The 27,397-nt window shown below is 40.9% G+C and overlaps 1 protein-coding gene across 1 annotated transcript in view; it reads right to left on the reverse strand.

Moving 5' to 3' along the window:
• SLIT3 (slit guidance ligand 3) overlaps window positions 1-27,397 on the reverse strand; it is a 796,449-nt gene that overhangs the window by 739,107 nt on the left and 29,945 nt on the right. The window contains exons 2-3 of the mRNA XM_038413692.2: window positions 15,739-15,810; window positions 11,407-11,478 (exon numbers count right to left, since the gene is read on the reverse strand). Of these exons, the coding sequence (XP_038269620.1) occupies window positions 11,407-11,478; window positions 15,739-15,810 (144 nt within the window). The remainder of the gene's footprint in view (window positions 1-11,406; window positions 11,479-15,738; window positions 15,811-27,397) is intronic.

Here is a 27,397-nt window from a genome sequence, read left to right on the forward strand (position 1 = left end):
GAAAGCCAACAATAGCACAAACCCCTGCTGCATCCATTGTACAACCGCCTGCCCTCCTTCCCAAGTTCTATATCCTCCTCACCCAGACGCCCAAGAACAATGGGAAAGCTCCAGGCACCCAGCCACTCCACTCCAGAGAATGGCCCAAGCAACAGAAGGCTGTCATTCAAAACAGTTTGATTTGTAGTGTGGCTACAATAAGCAATGTGGCCTTGTCCTTCCCTCCACCTCCACCCCACCCAGGCTACCTTGTGAGTTATCTCACTTTTTTTTTTTAAATGAAGAAAAAGAATGCATGGTTTCAAAACAATATAGTTACTTTATTTCCTTTGCCAGCTGTGACCCAAGGGGGGAGGGCAGTTGACTAACAGGGAATTAAAATCAACAAAGGGGGAGGTTTTCAGCAAGAAGAAAAAACACACAACTGTCACACCGTAGCCTGGCCAGTCATGAAACTGGTTTTCAAAGCCTCTCTGATGCGCAGCGCACCTAGCTGTGCTCTTCTAATCACCTGGTGTCCGGCTGCTCAAAATCGGACGCCAGGCGATTTGCCTCAACCTCCCACCCCGCCATAAATGTCTCCCCCTTACTCTCACAGGTATTATGGAGCACACAGCAAGAAGCAATAACAATGGGAATGTTGGTTGCGCTGAGGTCCAACCTAGTCAGCAAACAGCGCCAGTGAGCTTTTAAACATCCAAAGGCATATTCTACCACCATTCTGCACTTGCTCAGCCTATAGTTGAACTGCTCCTTACTACTGTCCAGGCTGCCTGTATACGGCTTCATGAACCATGGGAGAAAGAGGTAGACTGGGTCCCCAAGGATAATTATTGGCATTTCAACATCCCCAATGGTAGTTTTATGGTCTGGGAAGTAAGTTCCTTCTTGCAACTGCTCGACCAGCCCGGAGTTCCTAAAGATGCAAGGGTCATGCACCTCTCCCAGCCATCCCACGTTGATGTCAGTGAAACGTTCCTTGTGATCCACCAGTGCTTGCAGCACCATTGAGAAGTACCCCTTGCAGTTTACGTACTGATTGGCAAGGTGGTCTGGTGCCAAGATAGGGATAGGTGTTCCATCTATTGTCCCACCACAGTTAGAGAACCCCATTGCAGCTAAGCCATCCAGTATGACCTGCACATTTCCCAGAGTCACTACCCTTGATTGCAGAATGTCAGTGATTGCATTGGCTACTTGGATCACAGCAGTCCCCACAGTAGACTTGCCCACTCCAAATTGATTCCCAACTGACTGATAGCAGTCAGGTGTTGCAAGCTTCCACAGGGCTATTGCCACTTGCTTCTCAACTGTCAGGGCAGCTCTCATCTTGGTATTCCTGGCTTCAGGGTAGGGAAAGCAACTCACAAAGTTCAAGGAAAGGGGCCTTATGCATGCGAAAGTTTTGCAGCCACTGTGAGTCATCCCATACCTGCAACACCATGCGGTCCCACCAGTCTCTGCTTGTCGCTGGGCCCAGAATCAGCGTTCCACTGTATCAACCAGTCCCACTGCCGCCATGATGTCCCAATTGCCACAGCCCATGCTTTCAGGAACATCTGTGTCCATTTCCTCATCGCAATCGTCCTCGTGCTTGCGTCTCTTAGCCCGGTTCTGCACATACTCCAAGATAATGCACAAGGTGTTTACAATGCTCAGAACAGCAGCGGTGAGCTGAGCAGGCTCCATGCTTGCATTGGTATGGCGTCAGCCCGGGTAACCCAGGAAAAAAAGGCACAAAACGATTATGTGCCATTGCTTTCATGGAGGGAGGGAGGGGCAACTGATGACATGTACCCAAAACCACCCTCAACAATGTTTTTGCCCCATCAGGCATTGGGAGCTTAACCCAGAATTCCAATGGGCAGCGGAGACTGCGGGAACTGTGGAATAGCTATCCACAGTACACCGCTCAGTAAGTTGATGCTAGCCACAGTATTGAGGACACACTCTGCCGACTTAATGCGCTTAGTGGGGACATACACAATCAACTGTATAAAATCGATTTCTAAAAATAGACTTCTATAATATCAACCTAATTTCGTACTATAGACATCCCCCAAGTGACCACTATCCTTTACTCCAGGCAGTTTGATGCAGCGAATTTTGGTAGATGGTGAGTACCTTAGAAAGAACAGTTATTTCATGCTTTGGCTTATGCTTCTTCTGAAGCATACGAGAAAGTTTGGAATTATGATTTTGTTGTCCCATCAGACAAGTAAGCACTTGGAGATCCCTGGAAGGGGAGAGCTATGTAATTATTTTCCTCCAGGTTTCCATTTTTATGTGGAGTTGTCCTTTGTAATAAGAACATAATCAAATCCAAGCTCTTCAAATATGTTTGCACTATTTATGTCAGCTGAAGCTCCAGGAAAGGTAACTTTTCAAATCTGCAAGGAACAAACGCTAATCAGTACCAAATATAAATTAGCTACTCTGCCAGTGCACTTCTGTACTAAACTAGAATGCATTTATTTTTCCAGTCCTTGGACTTCATGTACTGTATACTAATCACATTGCAGACTGCCCAACTGTGGTGGTTTGCTTTTGACTGGCAATGAAATACTTCTTTATCTTATTTAGTTGGTTTCCAAAGAATATAGCATCCTCCATCTGCATAAACTATGTATGTGTGTCACACAGTGGTTCCTCATTTTAATGCCTGAAGCATTACTTAACTAACTCATATGAATGTTAATACATGATATATACTTCAAGATGAAAACATATCTGTATTTAAATAAAAGCTATATTGGTTCAGGATCCCATATGCTGCCTTTTATCCTTGAAATAATGCCAAGTTTAATGGGAGTACAGTATGTGGCTAGAAATAAATATTGTTGTTGTACTGTAGGTATGCAATGCCAAGCTGCTAGCAAATTTCTATATATGAGACTTTTTAAAGTAAATGGTAAAAAAAATTCAATATTTAACATTGAAGTCTTTCTCCTCAACAAATTAAATCCTTTCCAAAAGAAGAAAAAGATTGACAATTAAATGACAAGATGACTTAAGCCATTTGACAATTTTAAATAGAAACAACTAGTCAGGTTAAAAAACTGAACAGCAATATGCATAGCCAAAATACAGCATAAGATGCTCTTCATAACACTTCATTTTAAAATTATTCAGAAGCTAAAGTTGGTGCAGAAAGTGGCTGCCTGCTTACCGGGTGTTGCTTCACCACAGCACACACTATACCAGCATTCCGTAACATTCACTCATCATATCAGATGCACATCTTTCCTCACAGTTTGAAATCTTCTCTCTATAGAGCCTTAATTGACTTGGAAGTTTGATAATGTTCCAGGGAGAGCATCTCTCCTTGTGCCAGACTGTCACACATTTCGATCAGCAGAGGCACTCCAGCTCTGTCTCCCCATCTGAAATCGGGTGTGTGCCTAGGATGCTAACAAAAGTTGGTAGGAGGTTCTCATGAGGCCCCTTGACTCTGCAATTTGGTTTTCACTCTCTCTGTTTTAAAATAGCCTGGATCTGTTAACATTCACAGCCCATTGAAAAGCCCATCTCTTGTATGGAGCATTGAGCCCTCTGTATGGATAATTTATTTACCTACCTGCCAGATTCATATATAGCTGTGTGGCTATTCTTTAACATATGGATGTTACATTTAACTATTAAAACACTTGTTAAGATACCTGTAATAGTCTTTATTTACACTTACATGGAATCCCACAGGAAGCCCAATGGAGTCAAATGACCATAGCAAAAGGTGTCCAAGTTATGGAGGATAACAATAGGGTCAATCTGTTGCTCACTTTAAGTAAGGGATGAGAAGTAGGGGTTATCCTAAAGATCAAATTCTAGGTCAGTGTCACATTGAAACAAATATTTTTGAAGTTGCATATTTAAAAATAGCTTTCAATGTATTTCATATTCTACATGTACGCTGCCATCTTTTAAATCTTTATATCACATGTGCTTTCTTTTGCACCATGCTCAATTCACCTCAGTTCCAATAAAACCTTGCATGGTTGGCATTTCTCAAGCAGATGGTATCCAACATGTGACACTTGTCACAAAACAAACTGAATATTTGCATGACACAGCTTGTAACTCAGTTTATTTTCTTCTGTCCGGTAATTGGTCAGAGTAGTTTGACTCTATATGGAAAAGTATGTAGAAGAGATTTCAAAACATTCCTTTCAAACAACAACTTTTTGGACTAGAAGATTTTTTTTTCCCCCTTCCATAATTTTTTTTGTTTTTGGTTTTTTTAACCTAGCATACACTGGAGTTGTGGGAACAGCAAAGTTAAGAGAAAGATATCTATGAAACATTGATCTTCCCTGACCAGATCTGGTATGCAATTTACAGGAAAGAGTAATGCTTCACTAAATCACAGGAACAAAACTACAGTGAAATGTCCTAAAAAGGCCACTTAACAGTTCTGACTTATGCAACTGAAGAAGGCAAATCTGAAATCTTAATCAACATTTCGGCAGCCAAGGGTATAGCTTGGGAACATTTATTTTGGCTGCTTGAGCCAATGAAACATTATATAAAGTTCAATCAATGGCAGCAGCACATTACTCTGAGCTCCCCACCGCCCAAAGAATTATTAACTCAGGGGTTCTACCACCCTAATCATGTAACAGCCTGCTGCTTTAAATCCAATCAAATGTATGTCTCTGGCGTGTCCCTATCAATGATTTTATGCTCATTTACTCTGAGCTAGAAAAGGGTTATTCATGTGTTATAGGAAAACTGAGGTACATAGCCCAATTAAGCTTCTTCCCCAAAAGGTCACACAGGAAGATTGTTACATATAAATTAATAAGGCTTAGTGAGATAAAAGAATAAGTGTAGTGTCTGCAGTTCCAGAATATCTAAATTTCACACTCATCTGGAGTACTAAAATAGTAAAACTCACAGCAAACCAACATGAGCAGGTCACCTACTGTCATCATTGTCTCAGTTCTCAGGCTGTTGACGGGTGCCTCCTACTGTATAAACACTGAAAAATCCATACGACACCCCCATCTGCCTAAGTAAGGGTATCTATGAAACAAATTGAGTTAAGTGTCCATTTGTGTTGAAGGGGGTAGGGTTCTTGGCTCCCACTCCCCTAGTCTCTTTTGTATGTTCTAAGATTTCCTAACCCCAAAAGGGGTAGAGCATAGTGGTACCAACCGCCTAATCAACTCCCCTTGAACATAAGAATGGCCCTACTGGGTCAGACCAAAGGTCCATCTAGCCCGTATCCTGTCTTCGGACAGTGGCCAGTGCCAGGTGCCCCAGAGGGAATGAACAGAACAGGTAATCATCAGGTGATCCATCCCCTGTCACTCACTCCCAGCTTCTGGCAAAAGGAGGGTGGGGACACCATTCCTGCTCATCCTGGCTAATAGCCATTGATGGACCTATCCTCCATGAATTTATCTAGTTCTTTTTTGAATCCTGTTATGGTCTTGGCCTTCACAACATACTCTGGCAAAGAGTTCCACAGGTTGACTGTGCATTGTATGAAGAAATACTTCCTTTTGTTTTAAACCTGTTGCCTATTACATTTGGTGCCCCCTAGTTCTTGTGTTATGAGGCTTGCAGAACATGTCTTACCCAGCCAGTGCCCCAGGGTCACTGTCTCCTTGTAGACAAGGGGGGAGGGGGACTAGTAAATGGTATTCTTGTGGGCAATACCCTGAAGGCTTTCAGGAATCTCCTTTCAGAGCTGTAGAGCCATTGTCTGCTCTGTCCCAGAACTGCCCAGCAGCTGCTGGGAAATTCCTGCTTTCTAAGCCCTTATTCCACTCTTGACATGAGTGAAATGGCCAGCCTTGCCCATAGCAGCTTTTTAACCCCTTCATCACAGATGCGGCGTTTATACACTCTTCACAATTCACTAATAGAAAATTACCATTTTAAAAACTTTTTCTGAATAGCTATCACAGAAAATAGAGTTTCTTAACCTTATACAAACTGCTGCTGCTTTGTTACTCTGCTCTATTATTGGGTGATTCATAAACTTAGATTTTTAGGAATATGGAAAAAAAAATTCATTTTTGCCAGATGTAAAGGAACTCTGCAAACTCTGTATAAACACCATAAGCATAGATCCATCTAGGATGCCACAAGTCTGCAATAAACTTTTGTTTACAAAAGTGAAGAACTATCCGATACATTTATTATTTTACCCACAACTCTGAGCCACTTTGCAATCTTTCCACTCAGCATGTTAATTGTGGAAAATGCTTTTTGTATTACATGATTTATTTAAAGGCTGTACAGTCCTCATTGATTAGGTCTAGATTGAAAAGCATCGCTCAGAACAATTTATTCTTCTCCACTAGCATCCTTGGTCACTAATAGTGATTTTACAGTACATTATGCCCAAACACCACATTTTAATGTCATAATCAAACATTTAAAATTCAGCTTACAGAAACATAATACACAGTAGCATCTCTCCAGTTAAAGGTCAAACCCAATTTCCATTTTAAAGCTCTATCGCTGCACAAAATAAGGGTTCTGGAGTTAAAACTTGGCATCCAAGTTCTTTGTCTGAGAGCTAATTATTTTTCCGAACATTGTAGAGATTAGATTTGACTATATTTATAGTTTTTGCCATCCTTTAAAAACAGAAACATATTGTTAGTGTTTTCAGATGTTGAAATCCTTTAGTCTAAGCTAAAGAAGCTGATCTGAGGAGAAAGAACAAACTGTGAGCTAAAGTCAACCCTTTTGAAGACAGTAGGGATGTGTGACAATTTTTGGCAGACGGCTGTGTAAAAGTCAAGACTATTTAATGTCTTGTATCCTGCCTCTTTATTCTACAGAGATGTATGACATCTGGTTGTGGGAGGGATTTCCATCTGTACTTTGGGCCCCCTCATGCTCAGCATCATGAGTTTATCCATTTACTACAGTACACCTACGTTCTTGATCATGTGTCTCCTTTTGTTTGTATAATGTGTAACAACCTTTCTGCTCACTTTGTGTAGCTGAAATGTCAGGGTCCAAACAAACAAGCCAATAAAATATTGTTTTTTAATTGCATTACAATCTTTGTATGCCAATATTTCATAGTATTATACATATTAAGCTCACAGGACGAATCAGATCCAGCTATAATGTAAAATTCTATTTTTATTCAGATATATTCCAATGTTATGTGTTCTAGATAAGTTAAGGCAAAGTCAGAAATAGTGCATCACATCAGACACTTATTCATCATGTCTGAGTACTACATCCCGCACTTACAGGGACTGGACCAGTATAATCATAAGGTTATGGGAGAAGAGGGAGTTGTTAATCTGACCTTCAGGAAGGATCACAAATCTTTAGGATATTCCTCAGTGGAGGATTTTACTTTTGATCTCTTAATTACACCAAATTAGCTTAAAAAGGTATACAAATATTTATTGGCCCCTCATTGGATACCAGTATTGGCGATTAAAGAGCACTCTGGAGAACACTAAGTTTGCTATTCTCCATTTTAGAAAATGTGAAGCATCTTTCTAAAACTTGAATCATCCATAGCATTTATATGGCACTTCACATGCTCAACAGACTCTCCAAATAGCTCTTTAGTTAAGAAAGGGCTGGAGTTCATGCCATGGCAATTTTAGAAGGCTTGATTGAAATCAATATCTTAGAAATTGTACCCAAGATTCTACCTTCTGAATTACTCTCTTTAAACAATTCCATGCTCATCGGCATATGTTTAGTTCATGCTTGAATTCTCAGAACATGTCTTTTTAATTTTCCTTAGAAACATACAAAAAGTACTGAAGCAAAAATCTCTGCTTCTCGAGGCTTTCCATCAGCAATGTTAGTCATGTTTTACAGTCAGTCCAATAATTAGCCCTACATAAAACAAGCATGAATAACAGTTGACTACATAATTTCATTTTATACAATGAAACATAAATTGAATTAAGGGACAGGACTCTAATATAAAGGAGCTGGAAATTACTAAGCAAGTGATGCTGTCTTCCGAGATATTCCATATACCAAAAGGTAGAGCAGTTACCCTAAAATGGTTATAGTGCTACCAGCCAAGTGAGTTGAACCCTGGGGTATCATTTAGAAGATTCTTGGAGGGCACTCCCAATTCTTTCAGCTATTTTCATAGCTACTTAAATACTTACTGAGCACTCCTACTATTCATAAGACCGGACACATGAAGTCCTTTAGCAGACATAAGTTCATCACACATATTGGAAGATCGTACTGTACCTCTGTGCTACGAAGATTATGGCAGCAAGAGCAGTAGCAATCAAACCTGATAGAATACTTATACTAATGCTGTTTCAGGGCCTCAGTCCTGCAAGCTGTTTCATGAAGGTGGACACTTAAACATTCATGGAGACTCTCAACTTCCATAGGGTACTGCACAAATGTGGAGTTGGCCTATGCAGCGTAGGTTGCAGGATTGGACCTACAGCTGCAGAAGAACAAACATTTAAGTAAGGCAGACTACCTGCACACATTAGTTTTACATATGTTCTGTTTAAACCATTTTTTCTTTTGATGCTTAGCCACCACAGAAATTGACCCTTTTAATTCTGGCTTAGAAAGGCATAGAAGGTGACAATGTTGTAAAAACTAATCCGTGGTGTAAAACCACTAAATAAAGCCTGCCTTTTTGATGTGCTGAAGACCTGTAGCTCCCATTGAACTTAATTGAATTGGAGGTGTAAGTGCTCAGCGATAGAGAAAGTAAGGCCCTTAAAGAACGTAGGAAGTGCAGAAGACACCTTGCAGAATCCTTGTTGTATGTGGGTTTCCATACCTAATGGATATTATTAAAACTCAGTCTACTTGGAAAGGTGAAGAAAAAAATGGCTTGATCAGAAATAGTTAGTTACTGTCTGCAATATCATTTTAACTACCAAGTCTGCACTGCAGCTCCCCATGTTGTGACTTGAATTCAGTGCTTAAGTCTGCCTCACACTTTCCTCATCTGCCACAATTTTTGACAGAAATTTGCCCTTTGGATGCTCTGCTTGTATTGCAAGAACTAACATCCATTCACTCAGTAAAGCTAAGTTATAAGTGTTTAGAGATGCAAATGGTAAAAGTAAAACAATTGGAAAGTTGTCAAGAAGTATGTTTTTGACATCAATAACTGGAACCTATATAGACATTTAGTTTTACAGTTTTAGACTGATTTAAAAGAGGCGAAAGACATCACAGGCAATAAACTTCACAAAGAAAACTCTGTCCATATTTTTAGTTAATAATGAGGGTTTTGCTCAGATGTCTAGACAAGTTAAACTACATTAAGAGAAAATAATATTCATTTAGGGTTAATGCCCTTTGAATGATCACTACTGTAAAAAAAAGCAATATATTTCCAATGTTATTTTGAATAAGAAAATGTAATGTACAATATTTTGCCAGGAAAAAAATTACTCAAGTTTTTAAAAGTCTGACCCACTGCAGTTGCTTTGTTAAAAAAGCAAAACCATTACTTTTGCATCTACTTTAAGAGATCAAAAGCCAACTGTATTCCAAAGCCTGCAGCAGTGTAAGTGAAATTTTTATTTGTTATTTGATATAAATTAAATGGAAAAAAGCCAGCTTCTTTTTTTTTTGTTTAAATTCAGCTATCGTATTTTCTGCATTAATATTTTGTGGTGCTTGACAATAGTTAATAAAATAGTTTTTATATTTCCTAAAATGTTGCAATTTAGCCCTTACAAGTAATGCCAGGCTTTCCATAATTTCTTCTCCAAAGCACACTGATCCATAGCAAAAGATTAGATTTATAGTCATCTCCTATAAAATGACTTGAGGTGAAGCACCAAAAAGTTGTGAGTTTCCCAATCTCAAATTCAAGGTATATTCATTTAGGAAACATTTTAATGACAGGTAATCCTAAAAGCAAGGAGAGATATAGTGTATGTTTGATTTTGAGTATACAGTATGTAGCAGGCCAACTTAAGAGTTTGCAGGGAGAAAATTTAAGGGAGGCATTCAGATATCACATACTTTAGCAGTTACTAGTAGAAGAAGCCCATTCTTTTATTTCTGGTTTCACAAAAATGAAAACATACAACATAAAGAAAAGATCTGCTTTCTAGTTATGCTCATCCATTTAGGTATCTTCTTGGCATTTTTCTCAAATACTCCTTTTAGGTAGATGAGGAATCATTTAAAGAAATAAACAAATAGTGGGGGAAGAGGAGAGAAGCAAGTTATTCCATTAAAGCACATATAATGGATGTAACAATTCATGACTTAGTGCTGACATTTTCTTTAAAGAAGAACAAATTTTAGCTAAAACAATCGTATTTTATAGTGTCAAGTTAAGCATTTATTATTTTGTAAGTAAACTTTGTTACTCTCTGTTACTTCTCAGTTGTTTCCCTGAACACAACATACAAAATCACCACTCTTGTATCTTTAACAGTGTTTTATATTTCAAGATCTATTTTTCTAAGGAGCAGATTACAATCTCAGTGTGAATCTTAACTACATCATTTCAATTTCAAGCACAGTTTTGTAACCCAAGACAAGATATACATTTCTCTTATAAGAGTGAACCTTGAGTTTTCAAAAGATAAGTCAATGTATAAAAAAGCAACTCACTTGTCGATAATTAAGGCAAGGCCTCAGTTGCTTTAGCACAGCAGACTTCTTTGTTCTATTGTGCGTACACAAAATTAACTACTCACCATGCCGATTTAGACAGAGGTGTTTTCCCACCCTATGCAAAGCAGACCCACTCAACCAAAACAATGAGACTGTGGTTACCTTCATACAGAATTCTACACAGACCCCGTTATATACCATAATACATGGCCAGTGGCCTTGTAAATGATGGATTTAAGATTATCTAAATCTTTTAGATCCATTTTATTTAAATCACTAACAAAAGCAGAAAACCAAGGGCCTTATTTTCTACTCAAAGTCCAATTTTATACCTCTGGGACTCCACCAATATCAGTGCCATTAAATGAGTATAAAGCAAATGTACCTGTATAGATATCTGACACAAGGAGTTCTACTCTCATATGCCATTTATACTATGGCAATTCCCAGTAGTGCTGGCTATTAAAACAATCCATCACCATTAATCTAATTAGAGAAGTCATCCTGAGAACTTCAGAAAACAAAGTGAGAGAAAATTTAGACCTGACTAACTTTGCCTCAGTGATTAGCTATAATATAAAATATGTATTGGTGGTTACAGTTTTCTTAACAAATTACTGTTCAATATTATTTTGAATTACAATAAATCATGGATACCAAGTTTTAATCTAAAAAACTCAGCTCTGTTTTAAACTATTCTTAACTCTAATATATGTCAATTTTTTTGTTCATTCTAGCCACATTATTTCTTTAAGTCATTATAAAAACATAATAAAAAGGATGCATAAAATAAGGCAGAAAATCTTTAGTTCTTTAAATCAGCATGTATGCAATAAACATACTTACAGCCGTTCGAGTTGCTTTAGATCCTGAAATGCTCCACGCTCTATCATACTGATTTGATTTTCTTCCAAATGCCTATGATTAAAGAAATACCAGTTGACAATGATTATTTTACAGAACGCCTTATACAGACAATATTTTATTCTGCCATTTCTCTACACATTGCTTGATTTAAAGTGCTGTTCACAGCAACACCAATTACAGTGATGGTGATAGACTGGTGAAAGCCACCAATGGCAGTGTTTTTTTCATGGTCACTTCTACCACCATCAGAAGATTAAATTTACAGTCCAAAATACATATCACTGGTAGTTTTTGCATGGATGTAAACTGCATCCTGATTACCAGGGCTAGTAGCCACATTATTGACTTTTATTTTTTATAGCCAAAACCCATTAAAATCTTGCAATTAGTTTATTATAGGCCAGAATCTGCCCCCTTAGTACTTTACTCTTCTCACTTCCAATCATTTTAATTTTATTCAATGTAAGTAAGGATGGAAGCCCATAGTCAACATCAGAAGATTAACGCAGGGCAAATAATCCAGAGAAAACATTAAGTGATAAAGTGCATGCACATAAGCATCTGCATGGGATTTCAGACTCCTCCAGAAGTTACTGAGCAGTTCCTATTCAGGTGAGGCTTCTCCAAGGGTGCAGGAGTGCCAGCTGTTTGTGACCACTGAAGACAGTCAGTCTGCATCACAGGGAATAGTAAAAGCTACCAAGGGAAGTGTTCAGGCAATCTGTCCCTTTTTCACACCCGTCTCTCATTTCCTCCCATGAGACAGGGCATAGGCAGGGATGAATCAGCTGAAGAGATTGGAGGCAAGTAGAAATGCCTGGAATCGTCTTTATTTACCATTACGTGGAATCCCACTGCAATCCTGTGGAGCCAATCATTTATCACTGAAGTGTTGTACTGAAGTGGGGGCTCATTGACAGGTAAGTGAAGCCCCCACTCCACATATGAGCTGCAGTGCTGTGACACATGGCCCTGGCACTCTGATTAGCTAGGGGATGGAGACACAAGAGAAGAGGGCTTCTCCACACCTCACACAGCCATGACTGACTAGAGGGCTGGCAGGGAATCCTGCCTATATTTCCTGCCACCGGGGATGCTGGAACTAGGGCGCTAAGGGTGCTGCCGCACCCCCTGGCTTGAACTGGTTTTCTTCATATACAGGGTTTACCGTTTAGTTCAATGGCTCTCAGCACCCCCACTATAAAAATTGTTTCAGTGCAATTGCCTGCCACCAGCTCCTTCCCAATTGGAAGATGGGATTGCCATTGGAGAAGGGACTCTGTGGGCAGACAGGGCACAAGTGCCTGTTGCAGGGGCACAGCATGCCAACAATCTGAGCTCAGCACTGTGGGGCAGGCCCATGGAGCAGTTGGTCTCTGTGGTCATTATGAGCTTGCACCACATGTGATAATCAACCAGAGCCCACAGGAAAGGCAGCACCTTGATCAGTGACTGATGGACTGGATACTAGGGGCATTTGGACTGTGTTTGCTGATCAGTGTGATTGACAGTCACTGAGAAAGGTGTTGAAGTGTATGCTGGGTTAATTCCTGCCTCTCCAAAATGTCGCTGGGAGGAGCGCGCCTCCACTCCAAGTAGTCTGGATCCAACTATGTGCGCACACACACACGTACGTACGCACGCAACATAGATTATGCCAGATTTTAACTATATTTGTCATGAATAACTCATGTGGTACAATTTAGCCAATATTTTGTATAGTACATAAAGAATAGCAGTCAGTAAAAGAAACATTTACCAACAGTCACACTACCATGTCAGTAAATGTTATTTTAATAAGGACCCCCATAGAAATAGTGAGAGCTGGGATATAAGCCAACAAACTTTATATGGCTCCAAGCAGCAGAAAAGTCTTGCTGTAGTAGTCTCATCCTGCAGGCGAAGACAACAAAGCAGGGAAGTCAGTCTTCTAATAAATTTGAGATTTTTTTTTATTTAGTTGTAGAATTTATGAGTTTATAAGAGTTTATGCCATATGTTTTGAAGGAACAGTGGAAGATATTTGTATTTTCATCACAACCATATTAAACATCTGCCCATTAATTCACAATGTTAGAAAGTTCATCCACTATTTATCTCCAAGGCATCATGTAGGACTTTAAGGACTGAGATAATTGTACAAAAGGTGGTGTAAAAGTAGTGTGTTAGCTACAGAGGGCAAGTGGGTGAAATAGGAAGATTTTCCCTCACTTTAGCTTTTAACTTACCTATAGTGTACCTACACTTCTCACAGGTGTTTATTTGGGGGAAAGAATAGAAAAAACACCTCTGAGCCCCTCTTTTGTGCAATGGTAAGCACAAGTGGTTTTTGTTACTGGTCACTTTATAGGGCTTTAGCTTGAGGGCAATAAACTAGCTATAGGCTTCTAGTGAGCTAAATGAGACACATAATATTGAATTGCTGTTCTCCCGTTAACTTGGGTCACAAGGAATTATATAACGCCCATCCAACAGGAGCTGGGTACTGAATTTTTCTATACATAATACATTAATGTTATCTTTTTGTGTAAATGCTACACAGGTACTTCTGTCATATTACAGATTTTCCAAGAAAAAAAAATCAGCAAGCCATTTAAAGAAAACCGAATATGAACTCACTAATAAGACTGGTATGGTTGTTAATATTGCTCAACTCCAGTTGCAACTTTGCAGTGTCACAGTGCCACTATGATCTGTGATTCATACAGTGCCAAATCTAAAACCTAAATCGAGACTAAGGCTATGTCTACCCTGCTATGCTGCTACAAGGTATGCCATGTAGCCACATATCCCACCGACAAAGCGCAGTCCATACTGGTGCTTTTTGTCTTTAAAACTTTTGTTGGTCAGGAGGGTAATTTTTTTACAACCCAACTGATAAGTTTTAATGACAAAAGAGCAATGTACACATAGCATAAAATCAGTGGTAATTGCGAAAGGCCCTTACAAGCTGTCTTCAAACTTCACTGAACCACTTTCACTAACTTCTGCATCTCTTTGTGGTTTATATACCTCCCCTCCATTATTTATGTTTTACTAAGACATGGTCCACAAATTACTGGCATTTGTATTAGTGACTATACATGCAAACACTGGATTCACACCTCCATTTCGGCAAAGCTCTGATCTGGAAAATAACTTCATTATCTGAGCCCAAAAGTTTTATTAATCTGCAGTTTATCCAGATTATCTGTTTTTAGCTCTGCAAATCTAGCTGGGAAGTGTTGAAAAAAAAAATAATGCCCATTAAATCTTAAGTGCTTCCCAGCTGTCCTGAAAAGTTTGGAAATATTGTGGGGGAGGGGAGGAGCAGGGAACGTGGCAGGAAGGACTTCAGGTTCAGGACTGCATCACTTCTCTTTGGTCCCAGCCAGAAGCAAGAGGCATAGAGCTAACAAACTGACAATTTATTATACTTTTATCCCAGTAATCCAACTACGACAGCAGCAGCGACATGCTGGTTCTGAAAACACAAATCAATTTGTACTTTTAGACCTTGCTGCCCAATTTATTTCTTCTTTAGACATAAATGTGTGTGTATACTACAGCAGCAATGTGTGTATAGTGTGTACACTATATATCCTTTGTAGACATCTTAAATGAAAGCAAATTAAGTTAATTTGCTGATAATTAAAAGTTTCACATCAGGCAAAATAAAACACTGGCCTTCTGTAACAGTTCAGTCTTAATATGGAACTACGGAAAATAATTTCTACTCCTTTGACTGATCATTTCTTTTCAGGAGTATAATTGGACCCACAGCTGCTACAAGTGACAGTAGTGACTATTGTTTTTAATCATTTATAGTCAACTAGGAGATATGGACGGTTTCCTTTAGGTGTGACCCTTACAACTGTCAACTAATCCTTAGTCAACTCAAAGTTACATGGCAGCTGCCATGTGTTCTGTATGGGAATACACCTTAAGCCATCCCAAAATGGAAAGAGCCATTTGACAGTGGTTTAATAGAGCTAAATTGGTTTAACTGAAGTACAATTCATTCTACAGTGGAAAAAGAAAAAAAGTTTTAATCACAATGTTGATTAAAAGCCAAGCAGAAAAACACCAATGAAATAACACTGATTTTAAATGATTTAGAGTTTATCTCTTGTCCTAAGGCACGGCATAAAACTATAATCAGTGCTTTAGTTATAGAAACTGTACAGAGTGTCTGATGTGGATGCTATTTCACAACTAGAGGATGTAAACAGTTCTACAGTACAAAGAGCATCAGCAGCACACATCTTTCCAGGTGCTTATTTTTGGAGGCCAATGGCAGCATTTTGAAGGCCAAGCTAGTTTTATACTCACAAGACACGGAGATTCTTCAGCCCAGCAAAGTCCATCTTGGTGATTCTTGAGATATTATTTCTGTCTAAGTCCCTGCAAAGAAAAGAAAACAGAAATTCATGTTCAGGCACTTCAGTAGCCACACAAAACTCTGTTTGAAGAGAATGCAACTTGTTCACCTTGTTAAATAAGCAATTATTTATCACTGGGGTTCTCAAAGGGGGTCAGGACCCCTCATGGGGGGTTGCAAGCTGTCAGCTTCTACCCTAATCCCCACTTTGCCTCCAGCATTTATAATGGTGTTAAATATATTTAAAAGTGTTTTTAATTTATAGGGAGGGGGTCGCACTCGAAAATGCGCTATGCGAAAGGGATCACCAGTACAAAAGTTTGAGAACCACCGGTTTTATCAGCACTCAAAATTGTACAAACTAGTTTTCCTATTAAAATCTAAAATGAGTATGAGTATATAAAATGAGTAAAGATTTGCTAATACTGATGAATTTTGCTTCCCCCCCACCCCCCAGTGATGCTACTTTTAACTAAGTTTTTTGGGGGAGATGCGGGATGAGGGGAGAAGAGTGGGATTTTCAATTCACCTTAGCCACACTGCACTTCAATAGGAGCTGGGTGTTTAACTCCCTCAGGCTGGGGGTTTTCTAAAGAGCTGGAGTAGTTTTAACAACCACAACACTATAACTGACCCCACTCCAGGGATTCACTCAGTGGGTACGTGCACTAGCCACTCTTGGTAGTGTGTGTACACTGTAGCTACTCTAAACACTGATCTGACTTTAGCTTTGACAGAGTCTCATGCAGCACTTGCAGTTACTGAAAGTAGTAGAATTTAATAGGGCTAGCAGAATGGAAAGGTACAAAGGCTTATATCACTATCATCTAATTGCAGCCTCATTTCTCCCAAAGCCCTTATGGGCAATCCTGTAAATCAAAAGCCTTAGTGTGCTCCCTGGGGCTCCTCAGACGAATCTCCAGCCCATTTCTCTGAGAGAAAAGCAGCACTGGCTTGGAAATCATACTAGCTACAGCTTCCCATATAGTGTTCTTCGCGGCCCCATCTGCCCTGTACTTTCATCCAGACAGGTAGCTGCCTCACACCTCCACGTGCAAATTATTTCCACAACTCTGTAGCTGCTGCAAACCCTTTGCCAGCCACAGCCAGCTTCTGCTTCACTGTTCAACCCCAGTTTTTCAGGCACAACTCTTCAACTGCCTGCTCACTTGTATCCCTTCCCCAATGAGCTGCCAAGATATTGCTTCTAGCCTCCTACTCCCCTCTCAGAGACTGCTCTCCTCTACATGTCACTTCCTTTTCCATGTCAAGAAGCATCACAGATCCCGCAATGGACTTGTCGCGGGACAGTTATCCCACTCCTAGGAGAAAAGGTTAAAGGCAGCTGAGGTAGGCTGCTTAAAGAGGCAGCCACAGCTGTGGCCACACCCAATCAGGCCATAGCTGGTCCTGATATAAGGGCAAATGGAGGAGCTGGGTCAATCTCACTCCAGCCTTGGAGAGGGAAGGGCCTAGCTGCTTGGGGTACCTGAAGCAGAATAGTGCTGGAGAAAGGCAAGAGGAGCTGAGGAGCTCCAGTCTCAGGCTGAGGCCTTGTTCAAGGCCTTAGGAGGTACTGGGACTGCAGAGGCAGCCGATCCAACTCCCTTGCCAACTATGAATGGCCATTACAGACTGCAACTTGCCCCAGAGAAAGGGGGCTAGATGACTGGCAGTAGCCACTGAGGTAAGGTGGGCATGGGGTGGGAATTCCCCTAGGAAGGAAGACCCAGAGTGTGGGGGCACTGCTATGGAGCAGCAACCCAGGGTGAGAGGGCACTGGGGTCTGTGAGGCAGGAGAGACACCAGCCAGCAGGAGGCGCTCAGAGTGCTAGAACTGAGCTAATTCCCAAGGCAACCAGCAGGAGGCACCGTGACGGTAAGTGCTCAATCTGCTACAGGACTAAACAACAAACTTGGTTACAGTGCCCTAGTCTGCTAGCTGTTTTCCCTCCAGTTCATTCTGGGCATGTGGGAGGTACCTAGAAATGATCTGTCTTCTTAATTAAAATATTACAAAAACCTGACTCAAATTTATGCTTCCAGAAGGTTATGGTTAAGGATCTTTGTTATAGAAATCCTTACCCAGGTGAAGAGTTCAGTGTTGTCACCTTAACAATCATGAGTCTAAATTATAGATTTGGGGTTCTTTAGATTTGCTTTCTCGTGTTGGAGCCTTTAAAGTTCACATTTTCAACCTTTTCTATGCAACTGTGAGGGCTAGAAGTTTGTCATAAAAAAAAAAATTCACATGACTCCAATAGCTTGGATCAAGCGAAACACCAAATATCAGAATGAACACAAATGTATGTTTTAAGAGAGACATTTCTTTCTGTAATAGCAAGGATTGTCTCCCCCATGATAATACATAATTTCTTAACCTTGTTTGATCGTGATTAATTTCTCTAAGTGCACTTGGCAAAAGCCAAAAATGCACAAAAGTCTGAACATGAGATTATTTCCCAAACACAGATAGTCCTGTTAAGGTGTGCTATTTCTCTTGAGAGTTTCCTTAAATATAAAGGGGACAGTAAAGGCAGGAGTGGGACTTGGGAAGGTCCTAAACCAAAATTATCCATTAAAGCAAAGAAACAGTGATTACATATCAATACCATTTCTATAATAATCAAGGTTTCAGAGTATGTGTCTGTCTTCCTTTCAAGTTTATCTTTCATCACCATTGTACAAATTAATTTCAGTAGACCTTGACAGAATTTGTTAATTTCAATACTGTGGGGTTTCTGCTTTTCCAAATTAGGAAGAGTTTCACACTAGGAAAATTGAAAGACACTAACATTATTTCATAATAATCAAGTTTCCAGTTCAGATTCAGATAAAATCAGATTAGATTCTTTATCATTATCACATGACACCTACTGAGCATGAATCTATAAAATATGGATTTAACACAACAGGTTATATAGTTTGAACTTCTCAGGAACATATCTGCCAACATAGGAGTAGCATAGCACCTCCAGAAAGATCAGGACATGGATCATTGACTTCAGAGAACTGGGTTATATTTTTATTTTTACATAAATAAAATTTAGAAGAAAGTAGCATACAGAATATCTTAATGTGCTTCATGAACAGCATGCACAATTCTCCACTGCTGTTGAGTTTTTATGAGAGAAATTAAGAGAGGGATGGAGGACCGTGTCTAGATATGGTTGGTTAAATAAAGAATGACCCTTATCATTTATGTAAGTCCTACCTAGTGTGCGAGTTTCCCACAAACCTAGCATATCAGGCTCTCAAGAAAACAGGACAACCAGAGCCTTGCATGGGAGTCAATTTGTGGCAGAGAAACTCCAGATTTGGGGATCAAAATAATCCCTAGTTTCCGCTAAGAATTTTTGCATTTTTTCATCTCAGGAGTCAAAGTATCTTGTTCTCTGTATTAATACAAGAACAGACAAGGTAGTTGAGGTAATATCTTTTATTGCAGTGGTTCCCAACAAGGAGTCTGGGGCCTCCTGGGGGTCCGCCAAGCAGGACCATTGTTAGACTTCCTAGGGCCAAGGGCAGAAAGCTGAAGTCCTACTGCATGGGGTTGAAGCCTGGGCCCCTGAGCCCTGCCACCTGGAGCTGAAGCAGAAGCCTGAGCTACTTAGCTTCATGGGGGCATGGGGCCCTAAGAAATTGCCCTGCTTGTTACCCTTTAACACTAACCCTGGCTTTTATATGCAGAAAACCAGTTATTGTGGCACAGGTGGGCCATGGAGTTTTTCATAGCATGTTTGGAGGGCCTCAGAAAGAAAAAGGTTGAGAACCCATTTTACTGGACCACCCTCCAGTACAAGAATACTCTAACATAAGAAGTAAACCTCAGGAGGACAATCTTGAAGCCATGAAATTTTGAACTGAGAATAGGGCACTTGCATCATTTATCCTTTACAAGGTTCAGTGGGAGAGGAAGACTGATTTAAAAGCATATATTTCAACCCAATAAAAACTGCTTTCTGTGGAAAAGGTGGAATCCTATTTGAAAACTGCTTTAGATTTTAAGTTAGAGCTCAACATGTAGCCATTTATTGACTGAGATCATGACCATAAAAGATAATTAAGGAGAAACCTCTACACTTGCAAAATCCCTGGTTAAAAACAAGTCTTTCATGGTGGAAAAATGTTATGCTAAATTCTGGGTTAAGCAGTTTTTTTTAATTTTTATCAATTTAAATGTTCACAGCTGCCCAAAATTATGCAGGGATTAGACAGCCAGGCAGGGGCAGAAGGAGATGATGTCAGACAATTATTTAGGACAGTAGACACTGATGCTATATAATCATTAAACACAAATTATCCACATCACGTGACAAAACATTAAAAATAAATATCCTTAAATCAAACTCTAACTGGTTCTCAAACAGCATTTTTCTTACTTTGCGGATCTGTAACTTCAGTTAATTTCTATGGACATATTTTTGTTGGTTTGTGTGTGTATAGAAAAATCAACGTTTACCAACTTTTATCAATAAAAACCTAATCCATCCATGCTTCAACGAAAGCAAATAATATTTTAGCATGATTTGTAATTGTTTAAGCATTATACCAGACCTTCCACACAAAACCACACATAACATGAAACCACATTCCTTGACAATCTGAGTAATGAATACTTTGTAGTGTCCAAATTATACCCAACTCCAATATCAAGTGTCAAAATGGTGTACTATCAAACTAAAGGAATAACCCACCTTTTAAGTAGGAATTTTGCACCATAAGCATACACAATACTCTTCAATGGAAGAATTGTACCAAATAGATTCCTGTACTAAAGCCGTTACAGTTTAACAGCAAAGCTAGGTGGCGTAAAGGCACAGAATCAGAGGACTGGAAAGGACATGAGAGGTCATCTAGTGCAGTCCCCTGCACTCATGGGATGAGTATTATCTAGACCAGTGGTTCCCAAACTTGTTCCGCCGCTTGTGCAGTACTTGGGATGTACTGGCCGCCGCTTCCTGCAGCTCCCATTGGCCTGGAGCAGCAAACCGCAGCCACTGGGAGCCACGATCGGCCGAACCTGCGGATGCGGCAGGTAAACAAACCGGCCCTGCCCGCCAGGGGCTTTCCCTGCACAAGCGGCAGAACAAGTTTGGGAACCACCAATCTAGACTGTTCCTGTCTAACCTGCTCTTAAAAATCTCTAATAATGGAGATTCCACCATCTCCCTAGGCAATTTATTCCCGTGCTTAACCACTCTGACAGTTGGGAAGTTTTTCCTAACTAAATCTAAACCTAAACCTCCCTTGCTGCAATCTAAGCCCATTGCTTCTTGTCCTATCCTCAGAGGTTAAGAAAAAGAAATTTTCTCCTTCCTTCTTGTAACAGCATCTCATCAGTTCCAAGACTACAGCTAGATCAATAAAGGGTATGACTTGGTGAGCTGTTTGCAGGAGGAAAAATGGCATAAAGAAAGCTCTGCACTTCAAATTTCTCTCTCAACAAGCAATGTATCTGATTTGGAGGTTATTTACCACCAGCTTTCATCTTTCCCAATTGTGACAGAGCTGTAAAATTTCCACTCTCCTTTAAATACCAATCCATCTGGTTTCCAATATAACTGGGTTTTTTTTATCCTCTTCCTGGCTGGCCTATGATCTTGCCTGACAGTATAAGTGCTGGTGTCATAAATATAAAGGGAAGGGTAACCACCTTTCTGTGTACAGAACTATAAAATCCCTCCTGGCCAGAGGCAAAACCCTTTCACCTGTAAAGGGTTAAGAAACTAGGATAACCTCACTGACACCTGACCAAAATGACCAATGAGGAGACAAGTTACTTTCAAAGCTGGAGGGGGGGGAACGGGACAGAGGGTCTGTCTTGTGATGCTTTTGCCTGGAACAGAAAAGGAAGGGAGTCTTAGAACTTAGTAAGTAATCTAGCTAGATATGCATTAGATTTCTGTTTTGTTTAAATGGCTGGTAAAATAGTTGTGCTGAATGGAATCTTTATTCCCTGTTTTTGTGTCTTTTTGTAACTTAAGGTTTTGCCTAGAGGAATTCTCTATATTTTTAATTTGATTACCCTGTAAGGTATTTACCATCCTGATTTATGAAAGAGGTGATTCTTTTACCTTTTCTTTAATTAAAATTCTTCTTTTAAGAACCTGATTGCTTTTTCATTGATCTTAAGATCCAAGGGTTTGGGTCTGTGTTCACCTATGCAAATTGGTGAAGATTTTTACCCAGCCTTCCCCAGGAAAGGGGATGTAGGGCTTGGGGGGATATTTTGTGCGGGGGAAGACATCTCCAAGTGGGCTCTTTCCCTGTTCTTTGTTAACATGCTTGGTGGTGGTAGCATAGGGTTCAAGGACAAGGCAAAGTTTGTACCTTGAGGAAGTTTTTAACCTAAGCTGGTAAGAATAAGCTTAGGGGTCTTTCATGCAGGTCCCCACATCTGTACCCTAGAGTTCAGAGTGGGGAAGGAACCTTGACACTGGATTCGAGTGTCTCTGCAGAGAGCTATCTGTCCACAGAAAGATGGTATTGTTTGACCTAGAGTCTCAAGTAGTTATACTCTTAAAATTCATTCTTCTGATCACCTCATACAAAATCAAACTGACTACCCTGGCCTGAACTAATTATGGGATAAGGTCAATTTCAGAACAAAAAGTACTTGCTGGTCCTCTTTTCCTCAGCAAAAGTTCTAATTGTCTCTCCCATATGCAAGAATACGTTGTCGGTCTGTTGAATGAACCTTTCCTTTCCAAGCAAAGCCTCTTAGCTGGCTGCAATTCCCAAGTCAACAAAACGCAGCTTCCTCTTAAGCACACAGTTGTGTCCCCTTAGTGAGCTGTGTCATGAGGGACTCACTGGTGGGCCAGGATGACCTGGGCCTGACAGAAAGGGTGGGAAGTGTTAAGCCAGAGATGCAGCATTTCTGAACACAGACATCAGTATTTATTTCACCTGTATATATATTTGTTGCCTTCACGGCTATTACCTCAAATTTCTCCTTGGTCAGTGTGCACCAAGTCTTTTTCCTTTTCTGGCAAGCCCAAAGTCACTTTACAAGACAAACCCCAGCTTGCATGACCAAACTCATAACCTTTTCCAGGTACTGCTTCTTCTGTCAATAGTCTCTAACATGGCCCTGTCTAGGGTTGCCAGGCATCGGGTGTTTGACCAGAACACCCAGTCATAAAGGGACCCTGGTGGCACCACCAACCAGGCCACTAAAAGTCCGGTTGCAGAGGCCAAGACAGGCTCCCTATGGCTCCCAGAAGTGGCTGCCAGGTCGCTGCGACCCCCTAAGCACATGGCTGGCCAGGGAGGCTCCGCACGCTGCCTCCACCCAAGTGCCGACTCCGCAGTTCCCATTGGCTCAGAACCACAGCCAATGGGAGCTGCGGGGACAGTGCCTGTGGGCGCGAGGGCAGCACATGGAGCCTCCCTGGCTGTTCATGCACCTAGGGGCTCAGAGACCTGGCACCTGCTTTCTGAAAGCTGTGGTAAGTGCTGCAGGGACCCTGCACCCCCTCCTGCATCCAAACTCCCTCCCAGAGCCTGCACCCCGCACCTCCCACACACCCCAACCTCCTGCCCCAGCCCTAAGCGCCCTCCTGTACCCCAAACCCCTCATCCCCAACCCCACCCCGGAGCCCACACCCCAAGCCCCTGCCCAGAGCTGCCTCCTGTGCCTCAAACCCCTGATCCTCAACCCCTCCTCAGAGCCTGCACCCCCAGCCGGAGCCCTCACACCTCTCCCACATGCCAACCCTCTGCCCCAGTCCACTAAAAGTGAGCAAGGGTGGGGGAGAGCAACTGACAGAGGGAGACAGGGCCTCAGAGAAGGGAACAGGCAGCGGCAGGGCAGGGATGTTCAGTTTTGTGCCATTAAAAAGTTGGCAACCCTGGTCCTGTCATCAGCACTCCCTTCTCTGGAGCCATTTTTCCTGGCACTCCTTTAACAGCACACTTCTCCTCACCCCAGAGTTAGAAGAGTCTGTATTGTACAGAGGCCCAGACCCCACTCAGAACAGCAGGACCACACTTCCCTAGGACAGGCACAAAGTGTGGGATTCACAAGGGGGGCCCAGGTTGACTGATGCAGGGCCTAACTTTTAGCTGCCTGCCACCAAGTGGAATTCATAGCACTGAGTTAGGCACCCAGGCTCCCTATAGAATGTATGGGGAGAGAGAGATGTCTAAAAAGGGGATTCAAGCTGAGCAGGAAGCTGCCTCAGAAAGCCAGAAGGAAATGCTGAGGAAAGGGGTGTGGCAAAAAGCCCTCTCCCCAAAAGGCGATTCGGACCCAAACTCTGGACCAGAGGAAGGCAGCTCCCTTCAGTCGGGATTCACTGCCATTAACTCTCTCCTGGAGTTTGGCACCTTAGTCAGCTCAGCCCTTTTTCCAAGACAAAACGAAAAGGAGCAGGAGAGGTGGTGCCCATCCCACATTAAGCTCAATATCCCAGTGGCCAGAGCTCCTGCTCTGGATGTTTGAGACTCAGAGGTTCAAATCCCACTTTTGCCTGATGTGAAGCAGGGAATTGAACTCTGGTCTCCAACCTCCCAGATGAGAGCCCTAATCACTGGACTATTGGGTATAAAAGGGGGCACCGAAATCACCTCCTCCTCCTCCAGCTGTGGTGTGTGGAGCCTGATCCAGCAGACGTGCTCTACGGCCGCCTGTGAGCATGTCTACTGGATTAGACCTTGCAGGAGAGAAGCACAGGGAAATTCCTATGTTGTGAATCCCAGTGGGGCTTATGTAGGAATTAGGCTCAGTGACATCAGTGCTGAGGTAGCTGTGTACATGCCAACAGCAATTTAGATGCCTAGGGGACTTTTCCAGTACAAACTTAGGCATCTAGGGAGTTTAAGGTCCTAGAGGTTAGGCAAACCTAACCAAATCCCAACCAAACTTTCTACAGTTGCTTCCACTCCTGCTTCTCCAAGGGTTTGAATTTTTCTTCTTCCTTCTTCTCAAGTGACTGTTTACGCCGTCACAATTTGACCCCTGCCGCCTCTCTTTGTACACAGTTTCCTGCCAAACAGCTGCTGGAGCAGAACTCTTCCTCCAGGCTTGGCTCTTTTTGCTAGGAGGAACAGTCAGAAGCCCCACTGCCTACATGGACCATTCAGTGCTTAGTGCCCTGACCCAGAGTCAGGCTTGTACACTTGGAAGTACACTTGTAAACGGAAGACCTTTGCAACCAATGTTCTTTTTATGCAATGTAACTTTGGGATTCTTAAGGTGTGTTATTTTATGTTGGTGATTTATCAGTTCACACACTTGAGTTTCATCATTTGCCAGGCAACAGTGCATTCTTGTCCTGTTAGGTAAATTCCCCTCTGTAATTCACTGACTTTCATGGGCATTAGAGCTGATTGAGTAGTCACACTATTTTTCTTTTAACTGACAAATGATTGTTTTCTTAAACAATTTGTTCATTGTTCAGCCAGGTGTACTAGAGACAAAATTAAAGATGTGCACATTTTTGTAAGCAACTGTGCCCAGGAGTCCTGGTTTCAGCTTGTTACTAATTTGCATTAGGTTCATCAACAGGATTGCAGGGGTCCATGAGACATTCAGTTAATTTAGGCCAACCTACAATTTCAGATGGCAATTGTTTATTGCTAGCTTTCAACAGCAGCTCTTGAAACTTTGTGCTAACATAGACACTCAGGAGTGATGAACCACTGACAAAGCCAAAGAGATGGCATAAACTCCTGCTAGACAAATCTAATTAGTTTTTCCACTGTTTTCCATGGTATGCAACAATATTGCTTTGTATGCTAGGGATTTGCTACTGGCATTTGTGGGAAAATAGCATTTTAGGTTTCCTTTATAAAAAGCATTGTTTTAATCCATAGCTGATGACCAGCATAAAACAAAAAAGAAGACAGGATGTATGCCTGCCTTACACCTGTCTTGATGCTGAATGGCTTACTCAATCCATTTTCCATTTTAATGCAGCACTTTATGAAGGCATTCTATGCCAACTCAATGTTAATTAATTTTGTTGGCATTCCATATGGTTTCACACTTTTCCACATTGTTTCTCTGTTTACACTATCGAATGCCTTTTTAAAAAGTCTACAAAATTGATGTCAAGACTGCTTTGGAATTCAATTGTTTTCTCAATAATCTGTCTCAAGGCAAAAATAGTGTCTGTGCACAATCTCCCTTGTCTAAATCCAGATTGTTGTTCACATAAGATGGTATCCATCTTTCCTTTCATTCTGTTCAGGAGGACTGCTGCTAATACTTTTCCTGTGACAGTTAGTGTTACTCCCCTCTAATTTAAATAACTGTTTAGATCACCTTTCTTTGGTAACTTGATTAGGATACCGAGGTTCCATTCTTCCAGCACTTTCTCCTCCATCCATATTTTGTTGCACAGCAAACAAATGATGGATTCCACATCTTTGCCTCCATATTTAAGGATCTCAGGATGAATGCTGTCCAAACCAGGTACCGCCTTCTTTTGCAGCTTCTGCACTGCTTTTTTTTTTACTGCTTCAATTTTTTACCTCGGATACATCTATATCTAGGTCTAATGGTATATCATTGTTAAATTCCAGTCTTGTAATTGGTTCTGGCTGGTTTAGCACTTCTTTGAAGTGTTCTACCCATCTATTTCCTTGTTCCCCCTGTGTTTTCACAATTTTTCCTTGTTTCCCTTTCACTGGGACACTTCTGAATTTTGATCCATATCCTGTTAACTGTTTCAGGATCAAGTAGACTGTTTTATCATTTCTTTCTCCTGCTTCTTCAGCTTCACTTATTCTTTTTGCTTTGTTTCTTTACTGATTTGTCAAGGTTCCTGCAGGTTTGTTTGTTTCTTCAGTCACATGTTGTAGTACTAGAGCTTAAAATGGAACAGTTAAAGGCTATTTGATCTATATTTTGCTGATAACATAGCTCTTATAAATGAAGATTCCAATGGACTACAAAAATGCACAAACCAAGTAAAAGTAGTAACTGAGAAGATTGGTTTGAGATACAATGCAAAGAAATGTAAAGTCATGCTAATGGGAACTATAAGAAGAGAAATTGGAGAAAGTGGACAATTTTATGCATCTTGGAAGTATCACCAGCCAAGATGGTACTAGCTCAGAGGAAATAATATGAAGAATTGGGAAGGCAAATGCTGCATTTGGAAGACTCAAAAACATCTGGCAACTCAAAAACATCTCCCTCAAGACAAAATTGAATATGTACAAAGCAATTGTTATTGCCATCACAACATATAGCAGTGAGACATGGCAACTTAAACAAGAAAGATGCAAAAGCTGGATGCATTTCTTCACAAATGTCTGAGAAGATTATTGGGAATAACATATAGAGATAGGAAGTCAAATGAAGAAGTCATAAAAATTACTGGACAAGGCACCCTCTCACAAATAATCTACAAAAGACATCAGTGGTTGGGACATGTGCTGAGAATGGAAAAAGAATGCTTACCAAATACTGCCCTTGAATGGAAGCCAGAAAACACAAGAAGAAAGAGAGGAAGATCACTAATAACATGGAAATGAGCTGTCCTGAACAGAGGACTCATCAAGCGCCTCAACATGAAATGGGAAGATTTGGAGAGAAGGAGAGTTGACAGACAAGGATGGCAAATTTGGTAGCCCAATGTGCAGCAAAGCATGGGA

Source organism: Dermochelys coriacea, chromosome 8 (genome assembly GCF_009764565.3).
Source record: "Dermochelys coriacea isolate rDerCor1 chromosome 8, rDerCor1.pri.v4, whole genome shotgun sequence".
Taxonomy (NCBI): Eukaryota; Metazoa; Chordata; order Testudines; family Dermochelyidae; genus Dermochelys; species Dermochelys coriacea.